The 17870-nt window shown below is 46.9% G+C and overlaps 2 protein-coding genes across 3 annotated transcripts in view; one reads left to right on the top strand and one right to left on the bottom strand.

Annotated features, from left to right (window-relative positions):
* The first annotated feature begins 1435 nt into the window (after window positions 1-1435).
* ZNF697 (zinc finger protein 697) lies at window positions 1436-2620 on the top strand. The gene is given in 3 exon segments (XM_075414383.1): window positions 1436-1514; window positions 1774-2508; window positions 2511-2620. Coding segments are annotated over 3 exon segments (924 nt in total).
* Window positions 2621-8574: 5954 nt separating this feature from the next.
* The window catches only part of LOC104327359 (3 beta-hydroxysteroid dehydrogenase/Delta 5-->4-isomerase-like), a 20889-nt gene continuing 11593 nt past the window's right edge, over window positions 8575-17870 (bottom strand). For both annotated transcript variants that reach the window (XM_075437866.1, XM_075437857.1), the window contains 2 exons: window positions 13468-13632; window positions 8575-9545 (listed from right to left, as the gene is read on the bottom strand). In XM_075437866.1, the coding sequence (XP_075293981.1) occupies window positions 8731-9545; window positions 13468-13632 (980 nt within the window). In that variant the 3' untranslated portion in view covers window positions 8575-8730. The remainder of the gene's footprint in view (window positions 9546-13467; window positions 13633-17870) is intronic.

The raw sequence follows: 17870 nt of genomic DNA, 5'->3' as shown, positions 1-17870 counted from the left end.
AGCGTTAACATTTTTTTACTTTTCCAGTATGTATACATAAATAAAATTTTTCTTACTGACTGTGATCCTGTTGGCAATGGAGTTTCATTGATGACCAATAGTTTGCTTTACTGATTGCCAACAAACTAATTAAATTAGATGAATGGTACTGGTCAGCTAGCTTAAAAAATAATAAGGCTCTTGCTGATCAAGGACATTTTGTAGCCACTTTGCTAAGCATAAGAATATATAAACAAGTTACTGCAAAGCAGGCTAAAGTGTAAACTTGCAGCAAATCAATTGCTTTGCAGTAAATGTGCCTGTCCTCCCTCTTGGCGTGCCTTGAAATACCTGAATTGGCTTGCGTGTGTTATCGGGTAACAACACGCACCGGCTCACTCTGACTGCCGAGCAGCAGGGTAACATGTCTGGGTATCCACCCCCTCGGGCTTTCCGGACGTTTTAGTGCGGACGTTCTGCCATTTTGGGCAGACACCTGAAGCGAGAGCCAACACGGATGCGAACCTCAGGGGGCTGGGCAGGGCGGCTGCCCAGCTCCATCTCTCCCCCTCGCCTTCTGCCGGCCTTCACTGTGTCCTGGCACCAAGAAACCCAAAGAAAGAATTAGAGGCTTAAAAATTCCCACCGCACCGCAAAAATATGACTAAAAATAAAAAACATAGGCCTTATTTTTTCCCTCCTCCTCTGCTGTTTCACACCAGGAGACACTCCGGGGAGTGGGGTACAGCTCCACAGGGCTGGGAGCTGCCAGAAGCTCGGCGCAGGGGACCTTTCTGCAGATTTAAGGTTCTTCGCAGTGTTTTGGGTTCCGCCCTCACCCCGAGATCTGCATTCACCACGGACAATGAGGTGCTGACCCAAGCGCTGCGTGGCAGGGCAAGGCGGGCGGCTGCTGGCAGCACTGGGCCCCCCAGTCCCCAGCCTAGCAGCCTGCCAGCTGCCCACCCTGCTGTCGGGGTGAGGGAGACGGCAGCAGCGGTGAGGGGGACATGAGGAGCTCCTGAGGGCAGCGGCAGGACGAGCCAGGCTGGGTCCCCTCCCGCACCGCCTCTGTCAGGGGCCAGCAGCCACCCTCCCCCTGCCCGGGCCTGAGGCTGGGGCTTGTCCCAGACGCCTTCCCCGCTGTGTCAGTGCTGGAGGTGAGGGGAGAGGCAAGGAAGCTGCTGCCCCCCAGGCCGTTCTTCCACCCTGCTGCCGTGGGACAGGCCTTTCCCCACTCAGGTGCAGGGATGAAGGGTCCCGCTCCCTGCCCTCCATCCGCTGGGGCCTTGGCCCCTCGTTGACATGGGGCTGGCGTCTGCCATGGAAGGGACATGAGACGTTCCCTGGGGTAGCCCGCAGAGCGAGGAGCATCCTCCCTACGGAGCGACGGCTCAGCTGGGAGCTACCGCTGCTTGGCAGTCTCGTCCAGGGCCCATTCACCAGTGGTCTCCAGATGGAAAGAGAGAAGGAGCTGTGCATGGCTGTTTTCAGGGAGATCACAGGAAGGGATCTCCTCAGCTACATCTCCGAAGGTAAGGAATACGTCAAATTAATTCAGTGCCTCTGTAACATAAAGCCAGTAAAGTCACCGCTGCATTGAGTTTATGGCGAAGTGTCCAGGTTATCATTGGTCGTCAGGGATTAAGGATGGGAACAAGCCTGAATCTGTGGGTGAAGAAGGGGTGTTGCCCTCCGAGTCCAACTTTAAACTAGGGTTTGGTAAAGGCTCACGGTCTCTAAGTCCCTTTCCTTGTCTTGCTGAGCATTGATGTTGGCTTCTCTTTCATTAAGATGATGAGGCCAGTAGTGGGAATGCAGATGACAGTCCCCTGGCAGATGATCCCAAGAACCGGAAACAATATGAGACATCACTGGAGACATTTGAAGATAATGCTTTCCAGAGATGTGGCAAGGCAGAGGCCTACGAGAGCCAGCACGTGTCAGAAATGCACCAGAGGGACCTCCCTGGGGAGAGATGGGATGACTGCATTCATCCAGAAAAGGCCCTTGAGGGCCTCCACAGCATCCTTCTCCACCCAGAAGATGCTACAGGAGATGATCACTCTGGATACATTGAGTGTGAGGAAATCATCAGTCAGACATCAAATCATCAGCAAGGTGAGGCATCCCAGACAGAGAAACCCCACAAATGTCCCAAATGTAACAAGGGCTTCAGGTGGTGCTCTGATTTAATTAAACACCAGAGAACCCACACAGGTGAGAAGCCCTTCATATGCAGTGAGTGTGGGCAAACCTTTAGGGTGAGCTCCCACCTTACCTCCCACAGAAGACTGCACACAGGAGAAAGGCCCTACCCTTGTCTCAAATGCAGGAAAAGCTTCAGCCGAAACTCTCACCTTACAAATCACCAGAGAGCCCACAACGGCGAGAGGCCCTTCAAATGTGTGCAGTGTGGAAAAGGCTTCAGTGATTCCTCAACGCTCACCCAGCACCAGCAAACCCACACTGGTGAGAAGCCTTACGTGTGTTCCCAATGTGGGAAGTGCTTCAGACAGAGCGCTCACATCGACACCAGCGAGTCCACGCAGGAGAAAAACCCTTTATGTGTGCTGAGTGTGGGAAGTGCTTCCAAAACAAGACACACCTCAAGCAGCACTGTAAACTTCACCTGAAATAGACAGCAGGGCAACATTTCTCTTGGGTCTGTGAGCACTGGCGCCTTGCCTTTAAAAAGAAAAAATTAAATTATAAATTCTATAGTATGATTGAAAGAAGGAAGAAACTGCCAAGGCGAGGGGAGGGTCTCTGTCACAGAGTGAGTAGGTTGCTGATGAGGTGGGAAGGGGGTGTCAGGGTAGGGACAGAAGTGGGAGTAAGCTTCCTGTCAGCAGGAACAGCTTGTCATGGGGATTGAGGGAATGGATGTGGTAACAAGAAATAGAGAGGAAGTTCAGCAACGGAGGAATTCAGTGCTTAGAAGGCTGACTGTTGGGAGCATGGTCTTCGGAGAGATGAAAAGGTCCCACTGTCTTACTGACAAGGCAAAAATGACAAAGTAGGTTCTGGCAATAGGAGCCCGCATTTGGGAAATGAGTCACTTGCTGAAATGCGGAAGAAAAGTCATCATTTTTTCTTTCTGGCAGCATCTGTAGGTATTTTAGGAGCTCTGTTAAACCTGGGCAAAAATGTCCCAGTTTTCTGGTGTGTGTTGTAATATTCCAGCTCTTTGATGTGTTCAGTGCCTTCCTCTATTAAATAGCAGCTCTGCTTCTGTTGTTCTCCCCCTTCATTTCCTGTTCTGTTTCTGTGTGTCTGGATTGTTCCTCCTACTTCAGTGACGGAGCAGCCATTTCTGCGTCCATTATTGGTCTCACCAGACCTTAGGATGAAATCTCACTAGCCTAGAAAAAAAGTAGTTGTTACTGTTTGTTAAACACCTTCTTTTTGCTTTTCTGAGCAGGGTTTGATACCCACCTTCAGCAGTATTTTGTTTTGAGCATTCTGAGAGCCTTATTCAACCCTAGAGGCAACTGTGATAACCATTGTATATGTAAATATATGGAGCTGATCTGGAGCTTTACTAGCAGCACTCAAAGGGATGTGATTTTTACATACTTGGGCGTCTTTTGGAGGCTTATGGCCAGCTCTGAGCCTTCTGCCTAGGAAGAGAGTGAAAGTGGGCAACTGGGAGTGGAGTGTGAATGGTGGTGACTGGAGGGCAACAGACTGTGAACAGAGGGGCCCAAAGGGGACTGGAAATGGAAATGGAGGGGAACTGGGAGGGAACAGAGTATGTACAGAGGGGAATGGAAAGGAACCACCTGGTGAGAAAAAAAGCCAACAATGAAGAAGACTGGAGAAGAAAAGAACGTGAATGATGATGCTGAAGGGGAAGAAGGCCTGAATGGAGGGGCTGTAGCTAAACAGATTTTCACCAGAGAGGTCTAGACAGAATAAGAACATGAAGGGAGGGGAAAAGCACAAATGGAGGGGACAGGAGAGGAAGACAGCTCCATCAGAGGGATCTGGCAGAAATGAGAATGGGAATACTGGGGAGCGGATGGAAACAGAAGGCAAATGTTTAGTGATGGGAGGGGAACAGAGCATGAACAAAGGTGGCTTTTTCTCATTTACCTCAACATTAGCAATGGTCTCAACATCGTCTCCATCAGCATGCTTGTATGTGGATGGACATTCTGGATGGATGGACAACCAGAAGGGTTAAAAAGAGTGGTTGGATGATTGGGCTCAGAAGGTTGTAGGTAGTAAGTAGGGTACTGCACAATTCTATACTGGGGCCTGTCTTGTTCCACATTTTTATCAGTGACCTGCAGGAAGCAATGGAGTGCACTCTTGGCAGGTTTGCAGGTGACACCAAACGGGGTGAAACAGCTGCCACGCCTGAAGGCAAGGCTGCCTTTCAGAGGTATGATGTGGGCTGGAGGGCCGGGCCAACAGAAACCTGATGGAATTCAACAGGGACAAATGCAAAGACATGCACCCAGGCTGGGGACTGACTGACTGGGGTCAGCTCTGCTGAAAAAGACCTGGAAGTCCTGGTAGGCAGCAAGCTGTACGTGAGGGAGAAGTGTGCCCCAGCAGCAAGGGCCGCAGGCAGTGTCCCAAGCCATGTTAACAGGAGCACAGACTGTAAGTAGGTGGAGGGCAAAGATTATCCCTCTCTACTTGGCGATGGTGGGACCTCTAATGTAATGGGGGGAGACAGAGTGGGCACAAAGGAGGTGGGGTGGGAAAAATGCATGAGAGAAGTGGAGAGGAACAGGGTATGCATAGAGGAGAATGAGTGGAAATAAGACTGTGTGCAGGGGAAGGAAGAGGAACAATGTCTGTGGAAGGGAATGAAGGGGAAGAAAGCACAGAGAAATGAAGTGTAATGTCCTGTCTGCAGGGAGACGTGAGGCCTGAAAGGACCAGCTGACTCTTCTAGGGACTAAAGCAGCAGCACCCAAAGTAGTCATCCCTCTTCCTTCTCTCCCAAAGCCTCTTGTGGGATTGGACTGACAGAGAGAGAGAGGGAAAAATTCCTTCAGGATGTTTGGTAATGTCACCAAGGCAGAAAAGGTGAATCATCACACACCTGAACAAGGCTGAGGGAGGATCAAGGAGTCTCCTCACAAGCAGATGGGAACCCAAGCTTATACTCCAGGTCTCGTGGTAGCACCACAACAGGCTATGGCTTGGCAGGGATGGAAATTGGCATTGCGGGCTGAGTTGCAGAAGTACTTCAGTTCCCTCAAGAGCACAAAGCTGCTCTTAGACACTCTGCTTTCCCAAAGTTCTCGCTTCCCCAAGGAGCTGGGCCCACCTTCCTGCAAATCCAAAGCAGTTCACAAACCATGAGGATGCCAGTAACCCAGTTCCTCTCTCCCTGCAAATTTCTAATGCCTGCAACAGTGTAAGCCTCTCAGGACTCGGTCTTCACAGAGGCCCTCAAGCAATCCTGTGTTGTCATTTGTCTCAGTTTCAGATCAGTTCTGAGAAGAGATCCTGTAAGTGTCTGGTTCCCTAACTTTTCCCACCCTGCTCTCTGTTCCTACTTTTGCTTGATCCTGGACGGTGAGTTAGTGTTTCCAAGGCATACAAAAGCCCTCAACACGCCAAGATTAAAGGTGCTGGGTCCCCAAGCTGTTTTGTTCCTCAGGCTCATTTTGTACCTCCTCCCACCTTGGAGGCAGACCCAGGCCCACTCCCTTTCCTGTGCATCGTGAAGAGGTGGTCTTGGGTGTTCTGGCCAGTTCTGCAGATCCTCATACCTAACCTTCCACACAAGTTCACTAGCTGCAAACCCTCAGTTCTCTGCACCCAGGCAAATGGCACACCTGAGCTGCCAAGATCTCAGCTGTCTCCTGCTTTGCCTGCCCTCTAGACATCTGGCTTTTGCTCTCTCTGTTGGCCAGACTGTGGCCTCACAGCCCAGGGTGACTGGGGTAACAAAGCTTTTTGGGATGGGTGACACTGAGACACCCCTCTCCCTGGCCACTGCCTCCCTCCTTGACTCTGTTCAAGGAGTGGGGAGGTCCTGGACACCTGCGTTCCTGAGGCCCTGGGAGGGCAGTGGGGTATGGGGCTTAGAGCAGCAGTGCGAGACCCTGCAGGCTTTAGTTCTGATGGTGTCAAGGGAGCGGGGCAAAGGGGCTCAGAGAGAAAATGGGGAGGTTGGACTGGGTAGCCAGGGAAGGCAGCAAACCCTACTCTTCTGTTTTCCTGGTTTCCCTCCATCCCTGAGCAGGGTTTTGGACAGCAAGATATTGGGTTGCCTGAGACAGCCATAAGGTGCGGAGCCCATCTTTCTCTGATTGTGAGATGGTGAAAGATGCATGAACTGAGAGGCCTGGCAGGGAACAGAGTGCAGCTGGAGGGGAGGGGAGTGGAAAAGAGCCCCAGTGGAGGAGTTTAGGGGGAGCACAGTGAGAATAGAGGGGCGCGCCAAGGGCAGGCATGCAGACAAAAGTACTGGAAGGGCAATGGAGCATCCACAGTGGGGACTGAAGGGGAACTGAGATCAAAGGAACAGGGTGGGAGGGGAACAGAACTCAACAGGAACTGGAGCTCAATCTGGAGAACAGAGCATGTATGGAGAGGTCCGAAGGTGTAATTATTAGCATAAAGCCATGATTATTACTGGCACTGGTAGGTAAGACATGACCCCTGTCTGCAAGTTGCACCTGGAATCCTTATTGTCCTTCATGGGCAAATCATTCTCACCAAGAACTCCTCTGCAGTTCGGAGTCCTGTCGGGTAGAGAACAAACTTGTTTTTAGCAGTATTTTAGAAGGAAATTTTAGAGCATATGAATGAAATTAAGTGGCCTAAAAGTGATCTGTAGTTAGACACTGAGATCTGCATTTTAAAGTGGCCACAGCAGCAAGGCAGAAGCAGATAGACGGTTTCTCATGCCTGTGTGCCTTTGCAGTTGATACCAGCTGGATGAGGGCTGCCTAACTGCTGCCGCTGGTAAGAAGTGGCTGACTGATGTGGCATTGATTTGGCCTCATTTTGGTCAATTTTGAGGCCTGAGTTTAAGCAAAACTAGAAAATCAAACACAATTGGGCTAATCGCAAAGCTAAGCAGAAGCAGAAGGGGTTGATCCTTCCAGCAAACACCTGTGAACAGGAGACCATCTTAAACCATATTTTATTGGCTTACTTTCTGGGTAGGGCAATCACCAAGCTTATAAAGTATTTTGTTTAAAAATAAGGTTGGCCAAATCATGTCCAGACCACAGCAACTACTAAAAATGAGTGGAGAGAGCTCCCCAAATTACTCTCTGTTTGTCTGTGACGTACACAAGATTTGTGCCTCAGGTGGTTCCATGCCACCACGTTGCTGGTCCCTTTCTCGCTGTCAGCACCTTGCTTCAGAATGCTCTACAATTAACAGAAAAACGGGCAACTTTGGCTCCTACTTCAGTTCACTTCAGCAAGCCGCTGTAACAGCGGAAGGTGTCCCCAGAATATGACTGGAAGTTCTGATGGCTGGTTTTCTACTGCTTTAGATCTTACATACTTCACCTAAGATGCTACTAAAGAAAATGGTAGTATTTGCACTGGGACTATCTAATATGTAGGGCACTGAATAATTAAACTGAACACACACTTTAAGCTGCCAGCATCTCTGGAAATGTGATTTATATAAATTAGCACTGAGTCAGGTAAAACGTTTCTGTTCACACTATCCCAAACAGAACAGAGAAATTCCCATCTCTTAGAGCTGTTTTCAGAAAGTGAGCCATATGTTTAAGAAAGAAACACTGGATCACATCTATTTGTTCAGATAAATTCTACATTTTTGGCCTGAAAGTCAAGTTACACATTCTGTAGAAACTCATTTGACCATCAGAAGAGCACAGGGACAGCACATGTGCATCTGTCAGCTAAAGGTAGCCTTTGTTCCCAGCTGAAATCTGGAAATAGCACGATTTCTTTCAGCACTGTTTTTCCTCAGTGTTCACAAATGTCTTCACAAATGCAATGGAAACCCTTCAGTGACCAAGGATGTCCTGCAATATTTTGCTCCTTTTCATCTTGTTGAAGCTGTTGTTCTGCTGGGCAGCCATCAGCTTTATTGCAAAACTGGTGACTAGGAAAACGAGAATGGATGAGGGAGTCTTCACTTGACCAAATCTCCCCCTTCTCTCCCCCTACAAACTGTCATAAATAAAACTATGTTGCATTTGCATTGTGCTTTTGGCCTCACAGTGCTTACAGTGCCCAAATTTGCTCTGTGGTTTAACTGTCAGGTGAATGCCACATGAAACTGCGCAATACTCTTGAAAAAGTGAGCAAGATTTGTAACAGCTTTTGCAATCAGGTGGCTTCTACCTGCTGCAGAAGTAAGGCTGGCAGGAGCTGAGTGAGTGGGGTGTAGCTGAGTGTTGCATATTTGTAAAGTGTAATCACAGTTCTAGGTTGGATTGTGCCCTTACTGCTTTACAAACGCCTTGAAGGTGGTATGGAGCGAAAAGAAGGGCCAATGTGTTCACACCGTAGACTTTGTGGAATCCTATAAAACAATGTCTTAGTGCTGCACAAGATGTGGAAGTGGATGTAGACTATACAGTAAATCTACCCTGATCAGCCTGTGCTCAACAAACAAATGAACATCTCACTTTTATTTATTCAGGGTTGGGGTGGTGGGGGGAGGAGGGGGCTGTTACACAAAGTCTCCATTTAGGTTCTTCGTAGTTATCTGCTGCTGCTGTTCACCCAGCTCTCTTCTGGTTCAAGGGCCTACTTGTTTAGACAGGTCTCAGCTGCTCTTAAGACTTAGGCAGTCTTGCTTTTCAAGTACACCCTTCTCTGTGGGACCACGGAGGCAATCCACTGACCAGTGCACTGCTTGGCCTCTTCCCACGTGTAGCGGGGCATGTAGCCAAAATCCTTCTGTGCCTTTTTATAAGAGAAGGTGAATGGAGTATTCAGTAGAGTGACCAGGTGACGGTTGGTGGAGGGGATGTATCTGACAAAGGGCCGGAGCAAGAAGCTCACGATCTCCAGCAGCAGCGAGAAGTAATACAACGCTGTCAGAGGCATGGGGAGCCGGGGCTCAATTCCAAACCCCAGGTTCTTGGTCAGCTCATAATTTAGATCTGCGTAGCTCATATGAGGGGTGTCATCTGAGATGTAATAGAACTGCCCTCTGATCTGCTTGGCTTTCTGTGGGACCCGCAGAGCTTTGGCTGCCTGCACATGTGCCCAGGCGATGTTCCCCACGTACACGGGGTTCACTAAAGCCTCCTTCCTGGAGAAGCGCAGGTAGACATTTTTGTTCAGCAGACACTTATCCAGATGACCTTGAAGAAATGGGCATCCTTCTCCAAAGATGTACATGGATCTCAGGGCACAAGTCATCAGTATGCCACCATCCTTTAACATCTGGCCATCTGCTTTCAGCACAGAATCCTCTGCCAGTCTCTTACTCTGGGCATAAGGAGATTTTGATATACTCTCATAAGCTGTATCTTCATCACCATTGAAAACTGGGTCACCTTTGCAGTTTGGGCCTGTCACTTCTATGGTACTGGTATATATGAAGTGCTGGACGTTACAGCGGACACATGCCTCCAGCAGTAGTTGAGTACCTTCAAAAGAGAAACATGCAGGTCAGTCTAGAGCTCCGCAAGCAGGAAGAAGTGGGCTTTTTAGATCAGAAACAACATCTCTGGCCCGAGCTCGGCCAGATCTCCCCTCTCTGCAGCTGGAAGAATCGTGTCCTGAAGTGGGCAGCATGTTCAATGAAATCGAACCAGCTCTGAATCTGTATTGAAGTGATATCGGTGCACCTGCCGCAGTTAAACAAACATGAACACTTGGTCTTAATCACATATTGTGGGGATTTTTATGCCAAGAGTCAAATTTTGCTTTTGCTTAGGTTAGCATGGATACTGACCACAGATTCAGGGGCTTGTGCCGGTTGGTTGGGTTGACTTGGCTTAAGGCAGAGAACTGTCGGAAGCTGCCCCTCTCATTAGGTACCATCCACCTTTATGCTGAAGCCCCTGCTTTCCAGGCTTGAGGATGCTCTTGGGTGGTTTGCTAAGCAGGGGCAGAACTGATGTGGGACCTGCAGGTTTGCTCCAAAATCAGCTTCACTCAGTGGAAGTCTATCCGCTATTCAATTGGCTTCAGAGGAGGGCTTGAAGAGAAAGTTCTGTCGGAACAATGCATGATACCATGTAGTCAAAGATCATAGAGCAAAATGCAGTGAGCAAAGTGATGTGTGTGTATGTATGCCTCCTTTTTCAGCAAATTCTGGCTTTTACTTGCAGTAATACAGGATTTCTTACTGTTGAAATCCTGTCCTAATGCTTTCATTGAGGGGAGCAGAGGTAAACTGGCAAGTTCAAGGTCTTTCAAATAGCCAAGAGGGTTAAGCTAGGAAACCACATTCAAGGGGAAAATAAAAACTTTAATAAGTTGTGATGTTTTAATTGCAAGCAGACTCTTTTTCTTCTGAGTTGTGAGGGAAAAATTGCCTTATTTTTTGTGCATGGTGTAATGAGAGAGATTATGTGTGAAAGAACCAGTGACTTCAGAACAGAAGACACAGCTCAAAGACATTTGAAAACGTCTTTGGCAAAGGAGCATTAAACCAAAATCACTGATATGATATCAGAAGGGTGTGGCCTAAAATCTAGGGGATAAAATCAAACACTAGTGGTGAGGCACATACATGATCTAACAAGTCTGCTCCGTCTGTTACAACTAAAGGCAGCACAACGCAGGGCACACTAGTGTTTCTAAAGAGATTATGGTGAATAAAAGAGGTTCAAAGGACCAAGAAATATTGGCAGCAAAATATGGACCCAAAAATGAGTGAAGAATGGGAAGAAATATTGAACTGAGTATTATTAGAGCACAAAAATTCTTTTTTTTCAATCTTGAAAAAGCAAAAGAAGTTGAAACAAATAGAAAATAAATCCGAGTGAGTTTTTAAGAAACACTAAAGAACAGCAAAGAAAAAGAGGTTACACAGCCAGGAGTAAATTCACCTCAAAAGTGAGTTCACACAAGTCACTATGTTTAGGTGACACACAAGCCAGGGTCATCTGGAAGATTAATTAATAAATATAATACATTATTTTAAATATAAATAGCTTAATTCCTGCCATCAATGCTGTTTAGAAAGAGAGGGAAAGTAATAAAATGCCGAAAGGCTAGATAAAATCAAATGAGACGCTAAGTTTTAAAAAAAGCAAACATAAAATTATCTTGACAGTTGGTATCTGTTCAAGATCCATTTCACCCAAATAAAATGTTTTATTTGAAAATCAAAGCTGTATGCGAAAAATGAAAAGGTTCTTACAGTAACGGGAATTTGAGCATCTTTCACACAGCATGCAATAAAGTAAATCTTCCATGGAGCAGGTCTCCAAGTGTTTCTTGCACACAATGCCCTTTTGGCTGAGGATCTACACATAGAGAGTATTTCCATTTGGATTATATTTAATTATTTTCCTAATTCCCTTCCTCCTGAAAATTTGCTTCCCTTCCTAAAAGGATATTTTTGCTCTGAGGCATTGTGTGGCATGTGAGACAGAGGAAAGCCCTGCATCTTTGCAAGCTTAACTTGTATGCTTCTGTTCTGGTTTGTGAACATCCACATCTGGTTCCTTGACACATCTGTGTTATAAAAGTTCTGTTTTCTAGGAGAAATGAAACTTTCATTCTGCAAGTCTATGAAATACGTAGCAGTGTCTTGGCTGGTCGGAAAGCCTGAAGAGCATCGGAATAGAAATGGAGGGAAACAGGGAAGAGGACTGCAGTATTTACTGACTGACCTTAGGGTCAGCTTGCTCTAGGAGAAGGGCTGGTGTGTGCTTTCATACTACCAAATGTTATCAGCTAACCCTCACTGGCCCAGTGGGCTTATTTCACCTGCAGGAAAACTCTGCTGGAGGGCATCTGAAAGATTTATGAAAGCCTAGATACTTTGAAGCCTAAACCTGCCAAAAGGAACAATGGGGCAGACTTAAATAAATTCTCTGACTCCAGCTCAGAGCTAGAGAGCTTTCTGATTTGGGGATATTTTAATATTTGTTTTTTTGGTTGGTTGTTTTTTTCCCCCATGGGTTTAGGCAACACATTCTGCTGTGAAAAACAGATTGTAGCAGGAGCATAGTCACAGAGAGAGAGCTTTACAAATTCCTTTTTCTGAACTACCACCCCTGTATATTTATTTTGCATACTACCCAATGCACAGGTTTACAAAAGCTTGCCTTCAGCTCTTCCCTCCTGGCAGGGACCTAAGCAGCTGCCCACTGGGCTCTAACATGTGGGCACTGACAATTCATGGCTTTAACTGAAGTGAAAGGGTCTCGAAGCTGAATGTACAGGCAATGAGCCAGGCTAAAACAACCAAAATGCGTTCTCACTGTTTTTAAGGTGCATGTAGGAGACAACTCAGCTACAAAGAAGACACTTTTGCTCTGAACAGTGGTGAGTAGCCAATATTTGTAAAAGTGGTGCCTGTAGAAATATGTTCCTTATTTTTATGTAAAGAAGCCCTGTATCTGTGGCAGAGAGGAGCGGAAAACCAGGAAAGCTATTCATGTCAGTAAGAACATCTCCCCCCATCTTCCCCAAGGAGCTGAAGCAACACAGCCAGAGAGGTCGGTGTGCATGCAGGTTAGGCAGTACCAGTTCTCTGAAAGGCATAGAGGGTTTTGGGATCACAGGGAGAGCGATGAAGTTGTTCTTTTAGGAAATACATTTAAATTTCTTGGCAGCTGATGCCACACAGGCCATTCCTAGGCCAAAAGCTTCCCCCTTCATCTGATCTTTTCTTGAAGAAAAGGGGCTCCTTAGTAGAAAGGGAGATCCCGTCACTGAGTGGGAAGTCACTGAAACCCCTCCCTCCCATAGCCTTGAGTTTGCTTGGAGATTTTTAATGATAAGATCAAGGTGGAAGAGCACATGCTCCTCTGAACTGCATTCATGCACACGAGACATAATGGCAAGTGGAAGAAAAAGGAGAAGAGGAGGAAGAAAAAGAACAGGAAGCAGAGAGCCACAGGGTCTGGCACATTAGCAATGCAAGGTTGCTGTAATTACAGCCAAAGCCTATAGTGTTTGCAAAAATTAAAAAATGTACACAGACAGTGATACTACATCGGGAAGGAGAATAAGAACCAATTTTCTCAAATTTGCTTTGGGATTTCAGAGGTGAATTGCTTCCAGAAAGGTCCACTGAGCATGGGATTGTGGCTATCCCCACTGAAGACAGAGCCTGTGCAGATCTCAGGATGGGCAAATGTAATGACAAGAATGAATGATCCTGCAGTGCCCTGCAGTGGAAGATGGGTGCACGCAGGTTGTGGAGAGGGACAGAGCTGCATGAGGCTGCACATATGCATGCTTTGCCCTCACAGGTGTGGCTGTGCAAAATGCAGAACTACCCAGTTAATCTGGCTCAAAAAAACCGGTCAGGTGCTCCCTTGCCTGAGCAGATGATGATCAGGACACAGCAGACATGGGTTTGAGAAAGGTGCTTCAACCACTCACCCTTTACATTGACTTCCCAGAGCAGCTGCTTCTCTACGAGGCCCAAGGTGTCAATGATGGAAGCCGTGTGGATGATGAGGGAGACCCCCTGACAGGCACGGTGCAGGAACGTTGCATCTCGGATGTCCCCTTCCAGGATTTTCACCTCAGTCTTACCCTGGAACTCTGCAAGGGCAGCAGAAAAAGCAAAAGACCTTACAGGCGTCCTAAGAAGAGCACTGAAACTAGTGGTGAAGGGCTGTGTGGAAGTGTGGAAGCTGTCGCTACGCCCGGCAGATGCTGGCTGCCCAAGCACAGGGGCGATATTTTAAGGCTGGCAAAACAGAAGACATTTTCCAATGACTGTATTGTCCACTGCTGATGACAGCGCTATGAAAGTCTATGCAGCATTACGTACTGTACTTTTGGAGCCAATATTCAACATGGTTCTTTCTGGTTTTTTTTTAGAGAGAGAGAGCTTTCTGAATGCTAGCAAGGGCCTGAAGCTTCCTCAGGTGTGACTATTTCAAAGTTCCCAGTGGGAGTAACTTTAGCTACCCATGTTCTGGTGACTGGCTGTTTCTAGAAGTGTTAACCCAGTTATACAGAACAGCCAGGCACTACATGCTTGTGTCTTAAGGGTGATGGATGAGCTCTCTCCACCCACAACATTTGTGCACAGAGCTGTGTTCACACCTATTTTCTGCCCCTTGACCTTGCCCATACTGCAGCTTTTCTCATACATTGCTTACAGTTCTGATGCATCTTTTTGATGTACCTCAGCCAGGACTTGCTGCAACTCTTCTAACTCCAGCTCTGAGTCCATTTCAGCCTCTGTGCTGTGGGGTCAGTTTTAGCATGCACATCTTTCCAGCCCAAATCTGAACTCTCGCAGCTGGTCTCCTGAGCTACCTCAGCCCTGACTTGCTTTAACTCCTGCTTTGTAAGCCCTCTCCCTCCCCAGCAGCTAACGTGCATGACACTAGTGCGGTCCTAGGTCTCAGAGCCATCCTTCCCCTAAGTTTTGCTGGGCAGAAGCATCCTTCATACAGCCCAGAACTACACTAACAAAATTGAGCCAGCACAGGATCATCACCTGGAGAAATTTATGGTCCAAAGTGATTCTTCTCTCCTGGGAAGTCTGCTGGCCTGGCTGCAGCTGTGCTGTGGGAGAGGAGAGGACTGTCTCAGCATGACTTACAGCTTTTTAGGAGGTGGTGTCACTACAACAAGTCCTCTGGCCAGCCTCTGCTGCAACTGCGCTGGAGGGCTCCCCGGCACAGCTGCTGGGAAGGGATCTGCAGCACAGGCATAGCCCCTGCCTGCCTCCAGCATCACCAGATGCCCATTCTATGTAAGAGAAGACTCTGATTAATTTATACAGCTTTTAGCCTCAGCCATGACAGAAATCTCATGTATCCTAGTTCTTTGTCACCAGCTCCAAAGCACGCAGTATTTCATCCCATGTCTTTAATGGAGGAACATTAAGAGAGACAGCTGCTTGGATATAGAACTGAGTGGAGATATCTTTTTAAATGGTTTTATCTCATTATCTCTGTGGCACGCTAGAACGCAATCCTATATTATTTTGACAGTTAATCTGATGCAAGAGACTTGAGGGTCTTTTTTTTTTTTCATCACAGTCAGTTGGTCTGAGATATGAAATTTGTGAAACATTTACAAAACTGTTGCTAAATCTAGAGTTACTGCCCTCCCAGCACAGTCACTGCCACATGCTGTCTCACGCAATTTTATTTTACAGACTGCATGCATTTCCTAGGGCTACATTCCCAGAAGGCTTACACTGACCTCTACTTGTATGGATGCAAAAGTGTCAGACTACGGGCCTAAGCTTTTAGTTAAGCACCTGGCAGTTAGATTTGCTCTAATAAACATTCGTCTTTGTACAGCCCTCAGGTTGATGTTCTCCATGAGTAAGGCTTTGTGGGGTTGCAATAATCTAAAGGATTAAAAAACATGGTTTGCACACTGTAAATTCTGACACGTGGCCCCTACAGAGTGGTCACTGGGCCCGAGTAGGAGTTAGGAAAGTGAAAGTTTTTGCACATGCAAATCAAAGCTTTCAGGAAAAATACAAAAGAAACCTGTCCCTTTTAAAGCTGATCACAGGGATAGTTGGTATCAGTCACTAGAAAACTGCTGTCTAGATGCTTCGTGCCTTGTTTGGTGTTGCAATTTAAGTCGTGTGTGTGATATGAGGCAGGAAAGCTGCTTCTCCATTCCACTTTAGCCAGCAGAAGTTGCCGTGGTAAGTACAGTAAGGGCCTTGTCCACATTACCAGCATCACCTAGATGTCAGGAATCATCAAATTGATCTTTTTTGCTCTGAGGGAAGAGGAAAACTACAGGTGAGCTTGGAAGCAGAGAGAGGATAGAAGAAATGACTGACAGACAGTGGTTTCAGTCTGCGATGGACAGCAGAGAGAAACTTGATTTCCATCTGCAGAAACCATTCCTCAGACATTAAAAAAGCACATGTGTGTCAGGTGGAAGGGAGAGGAAAAGAAGAAATTCAACTCAGCTCTCCATTTTTGCATATCGTGATCATGAGAAAGTACCTACCCACCTTTAAAGATTCTTGTACTTCACCAATGGTTTCTGTGTCCTCTGAGCCATAAGCAGTGCTCTCTGCTTGCAGTGGGGTAGGTTTTGCTTGGAAAAGCAATGATTACTCTTTAAAATTCAGTGTCTGACTCAGCAATTTAGTCAGACTATTTGCCCTAAACTGTCTTTCTCTTTGCCTTGTGCTGTTTAAAGTTCAAGAAAACAGCAGTGTCTGTGGGACTTGAATTTCTTAGTGCTCTTTTACAGGGGTCCTAAGAGCTGTGGGGTGGATGGTGGGGAAAAGCACTCCTCGTGAGACATCTCCACTTTCCCAGTTAACTGGATTGTTCATTAAAATGGCCTACTTTGTGTATTTGTAGGAAAAAATTTAAAATTGCATCTTCTTTTAATTTGTAAAGGGTAAAGCAATTTATTGGCTACTTTGGCCCAGGGAAGCTGAAATGTTTATTCTGTTCCCTTTTCAGCTACTGGCATGTTCTGTTGCTCTTCTGCCTTTTTGTTTTGAATTCAATGATACAGGCAAATCAATGTCTGCAATGTTGAGCAAAAAGCCGTGAGGATGTTTCCTAGAGCAGGAACTTTCCCCAGCAAAAGTCCAGGAAAAAAAAAAATTCCTTCTCCTTCTACTTTCCTTCTACTTTGGAGCAGTACTGGGTTAACAGACCAGAAACACTCAATGCTCAAGCATCACACACTCTATAAATGTCTGTCTCTGAAAGATGACATGAAATGAGGGTTCAGGGGGAGAGCGGGAGATGTACAGAGGGATGAGACAAGGGGGAGTCAATGTTTTGCAACTGTGGGGAATCTTCTAGAGACTAACCTAGGAGTTGCCAGCTTTTCCAAAAGTGCCAAAACAACAGAGAAGAAAAAAAAAAGAATTGCGCAAGTGGAAGCACAGGAAAGGCAGAAAGATAAATTTGAAGTGCAGACCGGAGGTAAGAAACCCAAGGCACCAGACTACAATGTTCAATGTGACATTCATTCTCAACCACACAGTGTGACTGGGTCGACTCCAGCTCACAGCACTTGACATTGATTGGATCATCCTGGACTCCCTAGGACCGTGGAAGATCGCAAATGCCACTGTTTTACGTAGACCGAGTGCGATGGTCAAGGTCTCAGCAGGAAACTGCTTGGGCAAAAGAGGAGTGTCCCTGACTGTCTCCTGGCACAAAGAGCTGTAACTTGCACATGCTCCTGTGTCTTACTACCCACAGCCTTGACTCTGCAAAGATACTGCAAGTAAATGTGCTAAAGAGCTTAGTGAGAGAGAAAACCTCTCGGCTCTGTTCCTGGCTATTCAAGAAATCCAAACAACATAGGCTGGCAAATAAAAGTCCCTGCAGTAAAAATAGTGCAGGCCAGAAGACTCCAGCCCCACAGTTTTTGCAGCAGCCCTGCATTTGGAATAGGAGTCACTGTGCTAGAGAAGGGCTTGAAAAAGAATGTTGGGAAAATATTTCAGGTAGTCCTGCACACAGGCACTGGCAGGACACTTGAAGAGATGTAGCTACAGAGGCTGATACAGACAGAGGAACTGCCAGTCAAAGTGCAGGGGCCCAAGGACCTTCAAGGGCATCTGAATTGCCAGCCTGCTGTTCCTACTACCTGTTTGCAGCGGAAATGAAAGCTCTAGTAACTGATTTTTCCTTTCCTCTTGTGCTGGTCAAATGGGCAGTAAGAATGTTGCTAGAATAGGAGAGGGACTGTCTGGGCGGTGTTCAGTGGAGGAAGGCGGGATAAGCAAAGAGGCCATAGAGCTTTCCTATAACAAAAGAAGAACAGTGAAACCTTTGCTGCAGCCCAGCCAAGACTGTGTTCACATAACAAGCTAT

Source organism: Opisthocomus hoazin, chromosome 1 (assembly GCF_030867145.1).
Source record: "Opisthocomus hoazin isolate bOpiHoa1 chromosome 1, bOpiHoa1.hap1, whole genome shotgun sequence".
Taxonomy (NCBI): Eukaryota; Metazoa; Chordata; class Aves; order Opisthocomiformes; family Opisthocomidae; genus Opisthocomus; species Opisthocomus hoazin.
The sequence above is the reverse complement of the archived record's forward strand: the minus strand, read 5'-3'. Positions and strand labels throughout refer to the sequence as shown.